The sequence below is a fragment of the Cebus imitator genome, unplaced genomic scaffold, assembly GCF_001604975.1.
Source record: "Cebus imitator isolate Cc_AM_T3 unplaced genomic scaffold, Cebus_imitator-1.0 Scaffold119, whole genome shotgun sequence".
Classification (NCBI taxonomy): Eukaryota; Metazoa; Chordata; class Mammalia; order Primates; family Cebidae; genus Cebus; species Cebus imitator.
The window spans coordinates 4,079,478-4,097,069 of NW_016107434.1; the positions used below are offsets into that span (position 1 = coordinate 4,079,478).

The following is a 17,592-nucleotide window of genomic DNA, read 5'->3' on the forward strand; positions in this document are numbered from 1 at the left end:
TTTTGCGCAAGAATAACTAATACAACAGCTTATCACATTGTAACCTCTGTTATAGCTCAGTTCTTCAAGAAATACCTAATGATTTTGTAAAAAAGTTTTTCTTCAAGATTCCAATATACAATATCAAAAAGTCTTGCCTTTGAATATTGGGTTCAGGGATAAATTCTCAGACACAAATTAGGTATCTCTCATGATTTCCCAGAAAAGTTTTTCTTTAGGCTTTGGCTAATACACACTATCAAAAAAGTCTTGCCCTGGAGTCTTGGCTCAGAGATGAATTCTCAGATACAAATTAGGACTTCATCTGAGACAGAGGTATGTTTTTACTGAGTTGTCTGAACAAGCTGCCAACCCACTTTTGGATATAAGTATTGGCTCTAAGAAAGAATGGCTATCCCAAAGTGTCCAGTTCTACCACTTAATCACTTCATCAGGAAATGAGACTCTAACTTCATTGTCTATGGTTCATCCAAAAATAAATGCCACAGAATACAATTATCTAACCTCTGCCTTCCTGAAGTGAGTTTAGAAATAACCAATAAAACTTTACCAAGCAGATTCTTCATCTGGATACAGGATTCCAGAAATGACCTGAAGTCCATCCATACAAACCTGGCTATCATGTATCAGCTTCTGACTCTATTATCCTAATACTCACGGAGTATTAGGATAATATCTATTAGGGTAATAGAGTGAGAAGCTGATACATGACTTCCCCAAGCGTTAATTGAAGCACACCAGCTTGAGTAACCATCTCACCTCTTTTCAAGGAAGAAAGCAGATTTGCATCCCCTCATTGAGGTAATAAAGTTGTAAAGTTCTTCTGTTCTCTAAGTCACATGTGAATGAATCAGTACTCTGTGGCAGACTCAGCAGCTTATTAACTGCCCTCTGAAGACCTAAATGTATGGAAATAATCTCTACAGTACAAAATCCTGAGCTGAAGAGTAAAAATCTGCTTGTAATGGTTGATCTTAATACTTTAAATAAACAGATCCTGACCCAATTTATCAAAGCCACCTTTTTCTCCTTCAGTGTCAACTCCTAATCTTAAGAGTAAATGAGGCTGGTTTGAGTGCAGTGAGTTTATGACTAATTGACCACAGTCCATTACAGATTTCTTAGTTCCTTCTCTACTTCTACTGCATACTTGACTAACCTAAACCAGAAAAAGAACATGTGATAAGCTGAACAAAACACTGTTCTCCCAGCTTCCTCAACTAGAAATAAATCCTGGGGTTGTCCTTTCTAATGAGAAGGAAACGATGCCTCTCTTCCCTAGGTGAGAGTGTGGAAGAAAACGCCAGTGTTGTGGTCAAGCTGCTGATCAGACGCCCAGAGTGCTTCGGCCCGGCCCTGCGGGGTGACGGGGGAAACGGGCTGTTGGCGGCCATGCAGGGTGCCATTAAGATCTCTGAGAACCCAGCGCTTGACCTCCCGTCTCAAGGATACAAGAGAGAAGTGTAAGTGAATGGAGTTGCCTTTCAGCGCGGAAACGGTTGGTGAGCTCTCAGATATTGTCGGTATACGGATGATTTAGGATGTAATAGAGAAAGCACACATTCCTAACAGTTACAACTAAAATATTTACACTTCATCAAGCACAGCATTGTCTTGACTCTTCCATTAAGCCTAGAGATCAGTATCACCTTCACCCCCTTCCATGTTCTCTACTCTGCCGAGCGCAGCTGGAGATCACAAAGTGGGCAAACTCTTGGCCTCCTTATAGCATCCCCATGGGGTCCGAAGCTAAAAGGCCTGGACCAAGATTCTACTCCTTGTCTAATTTCAGCATGTTTCCTTCAGTATTTTGTCCCATGGTGTCTCATCCCATATCTCATTTTTAAAAAGATACTGCCTCCACTTCCTCTTCTAAAAGCATGAGGACTAATGAAAGTTTTTTGATTTGACTTCAAGAAAAAAAAAAAAAAAGTTGCAGAATGTGAAAAGTCACAGCACTATAATGTTATTTAAATGTTAAGGAAATAGTTGGTAGATTATCTGATTGTCTTGTTACTTTCCCTTTATCATGTCTCATGATCATGTCCCTTTCTTTATCACAGCCTTTAGATTAGACCCTAGAATCTAGAGAGTGGGTATAACCCAGCAGCAGAAACGCTTTGGACAATTGGCATTTTTCTTTGTCGTCAGACCTGGTAGAGCTGGAAAGGACCCTAAACATAGGCTTTCCCAACTTCCTCAAGCAACATGAAAAAAAAACTGAGGCCTGAGGTCATATGACTTATTAGCAACAGAGCCAGGACAGGGACTGAGCCCTCCTGACTCCTGGTCCAATGTGCTTTCCATGGACCTTCCCTTCATAGGGAGGAAGAGGGAATGAATGGTTGGTAGGAGTTATGGTGTGAATGATCAGCTCATGTCAGTACTCATGCCTTAAGATTCATGGGATCCCATGAATGTCATGGACAAATATTTGGGCTCCTTTTCAACTTCTGGAGGAAGATAAGGTTTCAAGGGAAAAGGATGTATGATAACCAAGATGAGCAGAGTGCTTCCATATCAAGCAGTTATGTCTCCAGCATGGCAGTGCTGCCAGCCTTCCTCACACCCACCCTCTGTTGGTTCTTTCAGCAGCACGGAGGACGATGAAGAGGAAGAAGAAATCGTGCACATGGGCAATGCAATTATGTCATTTTATTCAGCACTTATAGATCTACTGGGCCGCTGTGCTCCTGAAATGCATGTAAGTGATAGAGCTTTCAGAGAACAGTTTTTTTTTTGTTGTTGTTGTTTTTAGTGCTTTAAGTTCCAGGGTACATGTGCAGAACGTGCAGGTTTGTTACATAAGTATACACGTGCCATGGTGGTTTGCTGCATCCATCACCCCATCATCTACATTAGGTATTTCTCCTGTTATCCCTCCCCTAGTCCCCAACCCCCTGCTACCCCTCCCTATCCTCCAGCCCCTGCTATCCCTCCCCTAGCCCCCCACCTCCTGACAGGCCCTGGTATATGATGTTCCCCTCCTCGTGTCCATGTGTTCTCATTGTTCAACACCCACTTATGAGTGAGAACATGCGGTGTTTGGTTTTCTGTTTGGTGTTTGGTTTGTGTTTTGTTGGTCAGTTTGCTGAGAATGATGGTTTCCAGCTTTTTCCATGTCCCTACAAAGGATATTAACTCATCCCTTTTTATGGCTGCATAGTATTCCATGGTGTATATGTGCCACATTTTCTTTATCCAGTCTGTCATTGATGGGCATTTGGGTTGGTTCCAAGTCTCTGCTGTTAAAAACAGGGCCGCAATAAACATACATGTGCATGTGGCTTTATAATAGAATGATTTATAATCCTTTGGGTATATACCCAGTAATGGGATTGCTGGGTCAAATGCTATTTCTACATCCTTGAGGAATCATTACACTGTCTTCCACAATGGTTGAACTAATTTACACTCCCACCAACAGTGTAAAAATGTTCCTATTTCTCAACATACTGTCCAGCATCAGTTGTCTCCTGATTTTTGAATGATCACCATTCTAACTGGCATAAGATGGTATCTTAATGTGGTTTTGATTTGCATTTCTCTAATGATCAGTGATTATGAGCTTTTTTTCATATGTTTGTTGACTGCATAAATGTCTCCTTTTCAGGAGTGTCTGTTCATATCCTTTGCCCACTTTTTAATGGGTGTATTTGCTTTTTTCTTGTAAATTTGTTTAACTTTTTTATAGATTCTGGATATTAGCCCTTTGTCGGATGGGTAGATTGCAAAATTTTTTTTCCCATTCTGTTGGTTGCCAGTTCACTCTAATGATAGTTTCTTTTGCTGTGCAGAAGCTCTTTAGTTTAATTACATCCCATTTGTCTATTTTGGCTTTTGTTGCCATTGCTTTTGGTGTTTTAATCATGAAGTCCTTGCTCATGCCTATGTCCTAGATGGCATTGCCTAGGTTTTCTTCTAGCGTTTTTATGGTGTTAGATCTTATGTTTAACTCTTTAATCCATCTGGAGTTAATTTTTGTATAAGAAGTAAGGAAAGGATCCAGTTTCAGTTTTCTGTATATGGCTAGCCAGTTTTCCCAACACCGTTTATTAAATAGGGAATCCTTTCCCTATTGCTTGTTTTTGTCAGCTTTGTCAAAGATGAGATGGCAGTAGATGTGTGGTGTTATTTCTGAAGGCTCTTTTCTATTCCGTCGATCTATATCTCTGTTATGGTACTAGTACCATGCTGTTTTGATTACTGTAGCCTTGTATAATGTAGTTTGAAGTCAGGTAGCATGGTGCCTCCAACTCTTTTTTTTTTTTTTTTGCCTAGGATTGTCTTGGCTATGTGGGCTCTTTTTGGTTCCATATCAAGTTTAAGGTGGTTTTTTCCAATTCCGTGAAGAAAGACAATGGTAGCTTGATGGGAATATCATTGAATCTATAAATTACTTTGGGCAGTATGGCCATTTTCACGATATTGATTCTTCCTATCCATAAACATGGAACATTTTTTCATCTGTTTGTGTCCTCTCTTATTTTCTTGAGCAGTGGTTTGTAGTTCTCCTTGAGGAGATCCTTCGCATCCCTTGTTAGTTGTATTCCTAGGCATTTTATTTTCTTTGTAGCAATTGTGAATGGGAGTTCGCTCATGATTTGGCTCTCTGTTTGTCTGTTATTGGTGTATAGGAATGCTTGTGATTTTTGCACATTGATTTTTTATCCTGAGACTTTGCTGAAGTTGCTTATCAGCTTAAGATTGGGGCTGAGAAAATGAGGTCTTCTAAATATACAATCATGTTGTCTGCAAATAGAGACAATTTGACTTCTTCTTTTCCTAATTGAATACCCTTTATGTCTTTTTCTTGCCTGATTGCCCTGACCAGAAATTCCAATACTATGTTAAGTAGAAGTGGAGAGGGCATCCTTGTCTTGTGCCTGTTTTCAAAGGGAATGCTTCTAGTTTTTGTCCATTTAGTATGATATTGGCTGTGGGTTTGTCATAAATAGCTCTTATTATTTTGAGATATGTTCCCTCAATACCTAGTTTATTGAGAGTTTTTAGCATAAAGGACTATTGAATTTTGTTGAAGGCCTTCTTTGCATCTCTTGAAACAATCATGTGGTTTTTGTCTTTGGTTGTGTTTTTGTGATGGATTATGTTTATAGACTTGCATATGTTGAACAAGCCTTGTTTCCCAGGGATGAAGCCAAGCTGTTCATGATGGATAAGTTTTTTGATGGGCTGTTGGATTCGGTTTGCCAGTGTTTTATTGAGGTTTTTTGCATCAATGTTCATCATGGATATTGGCCTGAAATTTTCTTTTTTAGTTGTGTCTCTGCCAGGTTTTGGTATCAGGATGATGTTGGTCTCATAAAATGAGTTGGGGGGATTCCCTCTTGTTGTACTATTTGAAATAGATCCAGAAGGAATGGTACTGGTACCAGCTCCTCTTTGTACCTCTGGTAGAATTCAGCTGTAAACCTGTCTGGTCCTGGACTTTTTTTGGTTGGTAGGCTATTCATTGCTCCCTCAATTTCAGACCTTGTTATTGGTCTGTTCAGGGATTCAATTTCTTCCTGGTTTGTAAGTGTCCAGGAATTTATCCATTTCTTCTAGATTTACTGGTTTATGTGCATAGAGGTGTTTGTAGTAATCTCTGAGGGTAGTTTGTATTTCTTTGGGATTGGTGGTGATATCCCCTTTATCGTTTTTTATTGCATCTATTTGATTATTCTCTCTTTTCTTCTTTATTAGTCTGGCTAGTGGTCTACATTGTTGATCTTTTCAAAAAACCAGCTCCTGGATTCATTGATTTTTGAAGGGTTTTTTGTGTCTCTATCTCCTTCAGTTGTACTCTGATCTTAGTTATTTCTTGTCTTCTGCTAGCTTTTGAATTTGTTTGATCTTGCTCCTCTAGTTCTTTTAATCGTGACATTAGAGTGTCAAGTTTAGATCTTTCCTCCTTTCTCTTGTGGGCATTTAGTGCTATAAATTTCCCTCCAAACACTGCTTTAGCTGTGTCACAGAGATTTTGGTACATTGTGTCTCCATTCTCATTGGTTTTAAAGAACATCTTTATTTCTGCCTTCATTTCATTATTTATCCAGTAGTCATTCAGGAGAAAGATGTTCAGTTTACATGTAGTTGTGTGGTTTTGAGTGAGTTTCTTAATTCTGAGTTCTAATTTGATTGCACTGTGGTCTGAGAGATGATTTGTTAGGATTTCCGTTCTTTTGCATTTGCTGAGGAGTGTTTTACTTGCAATTATGTGGTCAGTTTTAGAATAAGTGCATTGTGGTGCTGAGAAGAATGTATATTCTGTGGATTTGGGATAGAGAGTTCTGTAGATGTCTATTAGGTCCACTTGGTCCAGATTTGAGTTCAAGTTCTGGATATCCTTGTTAATGTTCTGTCTCTTTGATCTGTCTAATATTGATAGTGGGATGTTAAAGTCTCGCACTATTATTGTGTGGGAGTCTAAATCTCTTTGTAGGTCATTAAGAACTTGTTTTATGTATCTGGGTGCTCCTGTATTGGGTGCATATATGTTTAGGAGAGTTAGCTCTTCTTGTTGCATTGATCCCTTTACCATTACGTAATGTCCTTCTTTGTCTCTTTTGATCTTTGTTGGTTTAAAGTCTGTTTTGTCAGAGACTAGGATTGCAATCCCTGCTTTCTCTCTCTCTCTCTCTCTCTCTCTCTCTCTCTCTCTCTCTCTCTCTCTCTCTCCATCTGCTTTGTAAATTTTCCTCCTTCCCTTTATTTTGAGTCTGTGTGTATCTTTGCATGTGAGATAGGCCTCCTGAACACAGTATACTGATGGGTCTTGACTGTTCATCCAATTTGCCAGTCTGTGTCTTTTGATTGGGGCATTTAGCCCATTTACATTTAAGGTTAATGTTGTTATGTGTGAATTTGATCCTGCAATTTTGGTGCTAGCTGGTTGTTTTGCCTGTTGGTTTATGCAGTTTCTTCATAATGTCGATGGTCTTTATAATTTGATATGTTTTTGCAGTGGCTGGTACTGGTTATTCCTTTCCATGTTTGGTGCTTCCTGCAGGAGCTCTTGTAAAGCAGGCCTGGTGGTGACAAAGTCTCTCAGCAGTTGCTTGTCCATAAAGTATTTTAATTCTTCTTTGCTTATGAAGCTTAGTTTGTCTGGATAAGAAATTCTGGGTTGAAAATTGTTTTCTTTAAGGATGTTGAATATTGGTCCCCACTCTCCTCTGGCTTACAGGGTTTCTGCAGATAGGTCCACTGTGAGTCTGATGGGCTTCCCTTTGTGGGTAACCCAACCTTTCTCTCTGGCTGCCCTTCCTTCATTTCAACTGTGGTGAATCTGATGATTATGTGTCTTGGGTTTGCTCTGCTGGAGGAATATTTTTGTGGTGTTCTCTTTATTTCCTGAATTTGAATGTTGGCCTGCCTTGCTAGGTTGGGGAAGTTCTCCTGGATAATATCCTGAAGAGTGTTTTCCAACTAGGTTTTATTCTCCCCATCACTTTCACGTACTCTGATCAAACATAGATTTGGTCTTTTCACATAATCCCATATTTCTTGGATGCTTTGTTCATTCCGTTTCACCCTATTTTTCTCTAATCTTACCTTCTTGCTTTATTTCATTGAGTCTATTTTCAATCTCTGATTGATTGAGCTATTGAAACTTATGTGTGCTTCTCGAAGTTCTTGTGCTGTGTTTTTCAGCCCCATCAGATTGTTTATGTTCTTCTCTATGCTGGTTATTCTAGTTAGCATGTCGTCTAACCTTATTTCAAGGTTCATAGTTTCCTTGCATTGGGTTAGAACATGCTCCTTTAGCTCAGAGAAGTTTGTTACCTCCCACCTTCTGAAGCCTACGTCTGTCACTGTGTCAAACTCATTCTCCATCCAGTTTTGTTCCCCTGCTGGTGAGGAATTGTGATTCCTTGGAGGAGAAAGGTGTTCTGGTTTTTGGAGATATCATCCTTTTTGTGCTGGTTTCTTCCCATCTTTGTGGATTTTTCTATCTTTGGTCTTTGAAGTTGGTGAGTTTTGAGTGGGGTCTCTGAATGGATGCCCTTTCTGTTTATGTTGGAACTATTTCTTGCTGTTCTTTAGTTTTTCTTCTAACAGGCCCCTCTTCTGCAGGTCTGCTGGAGTTTGCTAGAGGTCTACTCCAGACCTTGAATGCCTGAAAATCACCCACAGGGGCTGCAGAACAGCAAAAATAGCTGCCTGTTTCTTCCTCTGGTAGCTTCATCCCAGAAGGGTACCTGCCAGATGCCAGCCAGAGCTCTGCTGACTGACGTGTCTCCGAGTCAGGATACAGGGGGATGAGGGAGCCACTGGAGGAGTCAGTCTGTGCCTTATCAGAGCTCAAGTGCTGTGCTGGGATATCCATTGCTCCCTTCAGAGCTGCCAGGCAGGGATGTTTAAGTCTGCTGATGCTGAACCCACAACTGCCCCTTTTCCCAGGTGCTCTGTCCCAGGAAGGTGGAGACTTTATTTATAAGTTCCTAATGGGCTGCTGCCTTTTTTCAGAGATGCTCTGCCCAGCAAGAAGGGAGCCTAGTCACAGTCTGCCTGCAGAGGCCTTCCTGAGCTGCTGTGGGCTCCATCCAGTCACTGTGTAAATTTACACAGGTGAGGTTAAAACTGCCTAACCGAGCCTCAGCAATGGCAGATGCACCTCCCCCCAGTGGATCTTAGCTTACTGGTGTTCATGGGGTTGGGACCCGTCGAGCCAGATCACTTGGCTCCCTGGCTTCATCTCCCTTTTTCAGGGGAATGAGCGGTTCTGTCTCACTGGCATTCCAGGCTCCACCGGGATATGAGGAAAAAAAAAATTCCTGTGGCTAAAGCAGCCACCCAATTTTGTGCTGGAAACCCAGAGCGCTGGTGTTGTAGGTACTGGAGATAATCTCCTAGTCTGTGGATTGTGAAGACTGTGGGAAAAGCACAGTATCTGAGCCAGAGTGCCAGAGTGTCAGAAAAAGTCCCTAATGGTTTCTCTTTGCTAGGAGAGGGAATTCTCCGGCCCCTTGTGCTTCTCGGGTGAGGCGATGCCTCTTTGGGCTGCCTTGACTCACCCTCATTGGGCTGCACCTACTGTCTAACCAGTCCCAGTGAGATGAAACTGGTCCCTCAGTTGGAAATGTGGAGATCACTGGCCTTCTGCATTGTTCTCACTGGGAACTGTGGATCGGAGCTGTTGCTATTCAGCCGTCTTGCTGGAAATCCCCAAGAACAGTTTTGAGAAGCCTACCCCAAGAACACTATAGATTTCCAGAATCTCATTTCTTCCTCTGTCTCTGGCATTTGCTAACTTGCCTTTTTCTAGGTCTCTTTTAGCTTATTTCAAAAGTAGTTTCCACTTCTGATACCTGCCTCTGCTGCTTTCTAGGGAGTGACTCCTGGCTAGATCCTTGTCTTGTGTGATTTCTCCATGGCACTGGTTGAGCATATCCCCTACACACTTTGTTTCAAAAGCCTCCTAGAATTATGTTTTGACATGCCTCAATTTGGACAAAATGAGAGTGTCTCGATTCTGGATCATGGCCATCAGGATGCTCCATGTGGAAAATCCCTTTCCTGATGACTGTGGCGTTAGGACCCAGGAACGCAGACTCTTCCTGTGGATGGCGTTTGACTTTTCCCCCAGAGATAGAGCTTTGCAAACATCACAAAAGGATAGTTTTATGAGATGTCTTCTGTTTTATGAGATGTCTTCTCAGACTTAGTTTTGAACTAAAAAGTATGATCTTTTCCTTTCCTTTTTCACCTCTGCTGAGGGCTAAAAGACTAAGTCTTATTTTATATAAGGCCTGACATCCTAAGAGAGGAAATAGCTGCTTTCCATATGAAAAGCAACTCTAAATCTTGATAAGGCTGATCTGAATTCCTAGGATTCCAGTTCCTCGTTTGGTAAATGAGCCTCACCCACGTAGGCCTGTCTTTCCATTTCTGTGCCTTTACGCAAATGCAGGAAACTTGGAGCCCAGAAAACGCTAGGGTGTTGTACAGTCTTGGTGGGGGTGGGGAGGATCAGGGACCCCTGTGTGTTCACACTCAAATTCCTGGTCACCCCTCATCACATCAGAAAGCACATTACAGTTTGCTGCTTCTCAAGAAGGTGGCATGGAATAGCTCAGTCACCAGAGCCCCATCTGGGGTGCCCCTTCTTCCTTCCTTACTGCCTCTCTGCTCCAAGACCTGACACATACACATGCACACAGCACTTCTCAGGACCCCTCCTATGGGTCCCCCTCTATCAGTGGTGAGGGAAAGATGCCATCATCACCAACCACCTCTTTTCTACCCTTGGGGATGGAGGTGGCACCAGGGTGGTGGGGAAAGCAGGCCTTCTCCTTTCCCTGGTGGCACCAAGCATTGTATCTGAGCCTACCATCCAGCCCACCTAGGGAAGGTGTGACCCTGAGCTATGACATTTACTTCTGAGCTGAACACCTGCTACACCTCACCAGAGACTGCGTGTGAAGGGGGATATGCATGCACACCATTGTACGTGCTGGGTTGGCCCGTCACTGTCAGGGTGGATCAGGCTGTTCATGCCGGGATAACTCCACTGAGCCCTTCAAGTTCTCTCTGTCGTTCTCGACACCCTTCTTGCCCACTTCTCATCCCCCACATTAATCACACTCTTTGAAATTGAAATTCATAAGCCATTTCTACATTTCACAGAATTCTAGAGTCTGCCATTGTGGCCATAGTGTCAACATATCTATCATGGCCACTAGCACTCCTGGCAGTGTAGTCACACTGAGAAGCCACCAGCAGGCCATGAACTTATTCTTGGGACCTGATACCACAACCTCATGGCCACTTTAACAACTGCAAAGGAATCGAGCAACCTCTTTAGTCAGTTACTTCTCAGTAGCTCCTTTTCTGGAAAATCAAGAGACCACTCTCCTCTTTCCCTGTGGCCACAGGTGTCTGTAGCAATTAGAGAAACATAGAAATGTGCCCCTGCCCTTAAGTCATTTTACTGCCAGAGGTTTGGAGGTGGGTGGGGCAACGTGTGGGAACCTCACTTATCTTATCTCATTCTCGACCCTATTTTCTATTTTCCAGCTCATCCAGACAGGAAAGGGGGAAGCCATCCGCATCAGGTCCATCCTGCGCTCCCTGGTCCCCACAGAAGACCTGGTTGGGATCATCAGTATCCCCTTGAAACTGCCCTCCCTCAACAAAGGTAAGGGCAGTGACTGCAGGCTGAAGCAGCGGTCTCCCAGCAGCCACTGGCTCGAGCAGGACTCTGCCCCCAGCACAGCCACCCCCAGGTCCTGAATGCAGGGCAGGCTGCACAGGGCAAGTGTCTCGCTCTTTTTCCTTTGATGAGTCTTCTCTGAGCTCTAGCCAGCTGCTCTCTTGTCTCCTCAAGAAAAAATCTCAAAACAATAAATTGATTACTAATTTTTAGCATTTGCCCATTTCTGTGGTATAAACATTCTCAACATGGTCAGTCTCAAGCCACCAATGTAATGTTACTGAACACAGAGTTGGGAGGAGAATGGACATAGCACACCATTATTTTGTATTCCCAATACCCAGATACAATTGATGCAAAAAATCTCAAGAGTATAGTTCACAGTGAAATAATTAGGAAGTAATGACTTCAATCTGTTCTCTCATCTGTGTCAAGACAGTTGTACCCTGTGTCCTACAGGTACAGACAGACTTCGCTGTCCTCCTACAAGCATGCCAGCCCTCTGAGGGAGGCTGATGGACTGGAGCAAGTGAAAGCTCTCACCACGACCTCCCTTCTTCTTTGCCCCTGGGTCCCCCAGCTTGTGTACGCAGTTGGGGCACAGACAGACAGGTCCCCCACAGCCTCTCTTCAGCCACAGTTGCACGCCTCATGGCTGAGGATCATAAAGTGTTTTCCCCCAACGCTACCTGTGACATTTGACATCAGTCAGTATTATCTTTGCAAAAGTCACTCTCTCCCCTAAGTGTTATTTCTCTGAGTCGCCCCACCCATTATCCAGGCAAACGGAGGAACTGAAAAGTATGATTCCAACTGTTGCCATGTTTCCCAAACTGATATTCTATGAAAGGTTTTTGTAGGAGATATTAATAGGTATACCTATCAGTAAGGGGCCTGGGATCAAATAAATTTAGGACATGCTGTGTAATGCATCACATTTTTATAATACTATGAAATACATCACATTTTTATAAGCACAGTAAAACGATAACATCTCTGAGAAAACTTAGGGTAATGAAAATAGACGTTGAACTCAGTGTTTCCCAAACACAAAACACTAATTCATATCCTACCACACCAGGCATGTGTGAGAGAGGAAGTCAGCCTCAGCCATTCAGTCCCAGCTCTGCCTGGTACAAGTCTGGAAGGTCCCTTCTCTCTGGCTCTCCTGGAGCCTGATGCTGATTCTTGGGCAGGATGAGGGTCCGTGCTGGCTAGGACTTAATCTTTGTGCCTCTCAGGGTTCTTTATGGAGTCTCACACCTTTCCAGTACAGTAATTAAATAATCCGTGGCTACAGTGTGCTCCTTTGGGGGCCTTCTTTCCTAGTTTTTAGTGTAATCAAAACAGGGAGAGGAAAGATTGTTTTCTATCCTCATTTGAAATGTTGTCTTTATCCTCAGGTCAAGCAGCTTTTATTTTCTTCATAGTGTTCCCACACTTCACCTTTAAACCTCTTGATTAAGATTAGAATTCTTGGATGACCTGATCTACGTTTCACCTAAATCAGACAATGTTTCCAAATACCGTAAGAATATGTCCTCCAAGTTTGTTCTATTTATGATGTCATAACCACAGACATGACATTCAATTTAATCTGCCTTCATTAATGTGTTCTCCCTCACTTATGTTTCAAATCAACAAAGCAATAAATCAACTCCTGATTCCTAGCATTTGCCCATTTCTGCGGTATAAGTACTCCCACGATGACCAATTTCAAGCTACGAATGTGATGTCACTGAACACAGAGTTGGGAAGAGAATGGACGTGGCACACGATGATATTGTATTCCTGACGTACAAACACAATTGATGAAGAAACTCTCAAGAGCATAGCGCACAGTGAAATCATTAGGAAATAATGAGTTCTAGTATTTATTACCTTTTTAAATATTTACTTAATTGTAAATTCTAATTTTTAATAATAAGCATGTTTAACAACTGGCTGGAATTTTAACAATTGGATTTTCAACAAAGTACAAGCTGCCTTCAGCACAACACTATACAGGTTGAGTATTCCTTATCCTAACTGCTTGGGACTAGAAGTATGTTGGATTTGGGGGGGATTTTGGAATATGTGCACTATACTTACCAGTTGTGTATCTCAAATCTGAAAATCCAAAATACTCTGATGAGCATTTCCATTGAGCATCATGTTGGTGCCTAAAAAGTTCAGATATTGGTGCATTTCAGATTTCAGATTTTTGGATTAGAGATGCTCAACCTGTATTTTTCCAAAATTCCTGTTCCTTATAAGGAGAACAAGCTATAGTCAGACAAGCTCTGTGTTACCTTTTGAGACTTTGGAGATAGAAAAAAGGGAAATCACATTTTCTATGTGTCTTTCAGATGGGTCGGTCAGTGAGCCAGATATGGCGGCCAGCTTCTGCCCTGACCACAAGGCACCTATGGTGCTGTTCTTGGACCGTGTTTATGGCATTAAGGATCAAACTTTTCTGCTCCACTTGCTGGAGGTTGGATTTTTACCTGACCTAAGAGCCTCTGCCTCTCTAGATACAGTAAGTTGCAAAAATAACAAAAATTATTTTTCCCATCATTGTAAAATTGGTAACATTGAACTTAGAAGCAAATTATTTTTATTTACCCACCAATTACATTTTAATAGCTTACTTTAGAGGGTGATAAAATGGAGGCGCCATGAAATGGAAGATCTTAATTGACTGGGCCAGAGTCTTAGATGTAGGTACATTTCCCCTCAAATCCAACTCCCGCAATTGCAGAGTTTTTCAGCCTTGGCAGTATTTGTTGTAAGGGGCTACCCTGTGCATTGTAGAATGTTGAGCAACATCCCTGGCCTCTGCCCACTAGATATTAGTAGCACCCCAGCTCACCCCAAATGCCTGCCAAGACCAGTTTCAGTTATCACCAGATGTCCCCTGGGGGATAAAAGCACCCTCAGGTGAGAACCATGTCTCTATAGCTTTTGAAAAAGGCTGGCTGGCCACATTATAAGCTGATGTTACTCTTCCCACGCTGACTCCTTACTTTCATGTACTGACCCCCAGGATGGATAGGTCTGAAGCCAAGGGCATGAAAAAGGCCAGTACAAGAGGACAAGGGCAAATATGTCTGGAACTCAAGGGTGAGAAAAATAAGGTAATTCACCTTCCACAGACATCAAGAGAGGCCCCTAGAATTACAGAGCTCAGATACCAGGTGCCACAAGTCAAAACTAAGCAGAGAAAAGGTACACCAGGAGTCCTAGGTCCAAGGAGAAAAGACAGACTAGATCAGTGTGTCTAAACAACATCTTGCCAGTTTAAGGTGGTTTTTAGTTAAAAGGTTTCTCAAAGGCTCCACCTGGTGTCCAACAGAGATAGAAATTGGACCTCTGTGATGGGTTGTCAGTGGCAAATAAATACCTTAACTTGGGTAGATTCCACATGCACAGGTTACCCAGAAATGGAAAGAAATATGAGCCCCAACCTGAATGGGAGCTGCATTTGCATCTGTGGCATGGAGATGATAAATGGTACATATGACAGTGTTAGGGCGTACAATTCCTTTGAATAATTAAAACAATGCTGCTGCCACTGCTGTTGGTTTGAACTTCTCTATAAATTTTTTGGTTTAAAAAAAAATACTTTTCTTAAATCACAGGACTTCCCCAAGCTTCCTAATCAAATAATTTAATGTTTGTATAAATCAAATAAACAGCAAATGCCATGCTGGTGTCTGGTGTTCAATCACACGTTTGTCCAAACACCATCTACAACAAAAAGGTGTTACATTCCGTTCCTTAACACATAGACATTCATGCATTCTCTTTTGAAAACTTGTAATCGTCTGCAATCAAAGCTCTGTCCTTTCTCATTTTAACTCTGTATGTTAAAGTGGCAAATGTGAAAGATTAGCTGTTTCTCTCAGCAGGATTACTGAAGTTTCTAGGAGACAAACTTGATAATTTAGATAATTTATAGGAATAATGAGAAATGCATATAGTTCAAAGAAAATGGTTTCTCAAATCCTAAGTTGTAAAAAAAAAAAAAAATGTGTTACAGATAGAATGACTGCAGTATCACAACAAATGGGAATATTTCATCTCTTTGGATCTCAAGGTTTCTTTTGAAGTTCTACAGTTTTCAAAGATGGTAGTAAAGCGTGCTTTGGCTGTATTTAGTGTCACCAAATGGATTTTCCTTGTATTCAACTTGTCCATCTAAACGTACACAAAAGAACATTATGAGCAAGAATTATGCTAGAGTTTTATAGAAGGTCCCAAGTTTCTGTTCCTTTTACACATTGCTCATGCAGAGAGCCAGGTTCCCTTCAGTGAGGTCTGCTGTCATGTCAGTATTGATTGTGAATTGCTCACGGTGCTCACAAATGAACAGAAAGGAGTCAGAGTTCCACTTTGTCTTTCACAAAACTGATGAAACTGAGAAACTCCTTGGCCTATAACCATTCACTAATCTTACAGTCATAAGATGACAGTGCGTGAGTCCCGAGGAGGTGAGAAAAGAGAGCTAAAACCAGAATAATAATGCAGTAGTCTGGCAGCTGGATTTCGCAGGCATCGAAATGCTGGGTTAGACTGGCCATCAGCTGATTTCAATGAGTTCAAAATTCTTTTGAAGGGAACGGATATTTATAGGATCATTTGGGAGGACAGAGCCAGCCAGCCTGTTATTGGTTTTTTCCTGTTTTGTTGTTGTTGCTGTTGTTCTTCCTTTTAGCTTTTTTTTTTTTCATTGAAAATGCACAAAGAAAAATAGAACTGCTGATAAGGTAGAAAGTTGTTCACCTCCTTGCAATGCATCGTAAACGTGTATGAGCTACACAACTCGCGACATGAGAACTCGGTGCAGAGCCAGCTTTGCTCTGTTCCTTAGGGCAATTAACCTGTGTCACAATCTTCTTTCTGTAGGTTTCCCTAAGCACCACAGAGGCTGCGCTCGCACTCAATAGGTATATATGTTCTGCTGTGCTCCCGCTCCTCACGAGATGTGCCCCGCTCTTTGCCGGAACAGAACACTGCACCTCTCTTATTGATTCTACCCTGCAGACAATATACAGGCTTTCCAAGGGACGTTCCCTCACCAAAGCACAAAGGGACACTATAGAAGAATGTCTGCTTGCCATTTGCAAGTAAGTACACATCCTATGTTGTTACTTCTGTGTATGCATCCAGGTCACCTGCATTTAACTATGTAATCTGAAAACTGGTGGTCCAGTCTAAGAAAGCTTCTAGACCTTTGTCATACACCAGCCCTCCCAGACATGTCATCGGATGTGCTCGGCTCCCATATTTCCCACAGGCTCTTCCTTGAGGCTCATCTTTCCCTTTGGGGAAGGGAGAAGGCACAGCTCAGGCTTTACCCCCTATGGTTGATAGACCCGAAGACTATTTCAGGCCTAGAGTGTTCAAATTAAGGGTTGTCTTCCTTCTCAAGATGGAGCCAGACGCAGATGTGTCTGTCCTCTACCTGAGCACATCTTACATAGAAGCCAGACTCTGAGTGTGAATAAAAGCGACCTATCTCTTGACCTCCCAAGACCAGCAGCAAATAAAAGAAAAAAATCTCCAGTCACAGTGGGAAATTAAGGGCAATAATTTTTACAACTGTAGAAGGGCATCAGAGCCAGCTGAGGGTAAAAGGTAAAGTCACTCCCAGAGCCTTGGGTCCTCAGGAATCAGAGTCAAGTCTGGTGGAATAAAGAAAGACAACCTTTCAACAGCAGGTCCTAGCAGCACAGGCCAGGACTGTGATCTGCTATTTTCAGCCAGTGTTTTTCCTTCTCAGCTGCATATCAGAAATACCTGAAGAGTTATGAAATAACTCAGTGCCCAAGCCACACCCCAGCCCAAAAAGTCAAAACTGTTAGGGATGGGACCCAGGATTGCAGCCTTTGAAGCTTCCCAGGTGATTCCAATATGCAGTCAAGGTTAGGAATCACTGCTGTAGGTCACCCTGGAGAGAGGATCGACAGCCTTCCCCTTTAGGGGCCAGCTGAGAATGGCATTCATTTCTTACTGAATGGGTCCTGCTCTAATCACAGAAGAAATTACTATGCATTGGGGAGCTAGGGCTACCTAGAAAAAAAACTCATCAGTCCTCACATCGATGTGAGTAGAACATCACACCAAAAGGTAATCTCAGCAATGAGGTAGCCCTACACACAGATCAGAATGGCCCAAATCCAGAACACTGACAACACCACATGCTGGCAAGGATGTGGAACGACCAGGAACTCTCATTCATTGCTGGTGGGAGTGAAAATGGCACAGACACTTCGGAGGGTAGTTTGGCAGTTTCTTACAAAACTAAACATGCTCTTACCACGTGATTCAACTGTCTTACTCCTGGGTTTTTACCCAGATGAGTTGGAAAACTTCTGTCCACACAAAAACCTGTACCCAGATGCTTGCAGCCGCTTTATTCATAATTGCCAAAACTTGGGAGCAATCAAGAT

General features: G+C 42.3%; 1 protein-coding gene across 7 annotated transcripts in view; it reads left to right on the forward strand.

Moving 5' to 3' along the window:
- Nucleotides 1-17,592, forward strand: part of RYR3 (ryanodine receptor 3) — a 556,286-nt gene that overhangs the window by 405,179 nt on the left and 133,515 nt on the right. For 6 of the 7 annotated variants that reach the window (XM_037742376.1, XM_037742379.1, XM_037742378.1 and 3 more), the window contains 5 exons: nucleotides 1,283-1,463; nucleotides 2,593-2,704; nucleotides 11,023-11,143; nucleotides 13,507-13,676; nucleotides 16,046-16,266. In XM_037742376.1, coding sequence (XP_037598304.1) covers nucleotides 1,283-1,463; nucleotides 2,593-2,704; nucleotides 11,023-11,143; nucleotides 13,507-13,676; nucleotides 16,046-16,266 — 805 coding nt within the window. The remainder of the gene's footprint in view (nucleotides 1-1,282; nucleotides 1,464-2,592; nucleotides 2,705-11,022; nucleotides 11,144-13,506; nucleotides 13,677-16,045; nucleotides 16,267-17,592) is intronic. The other variant, XM_037742377.1, reaches the window with a different exon arrangement.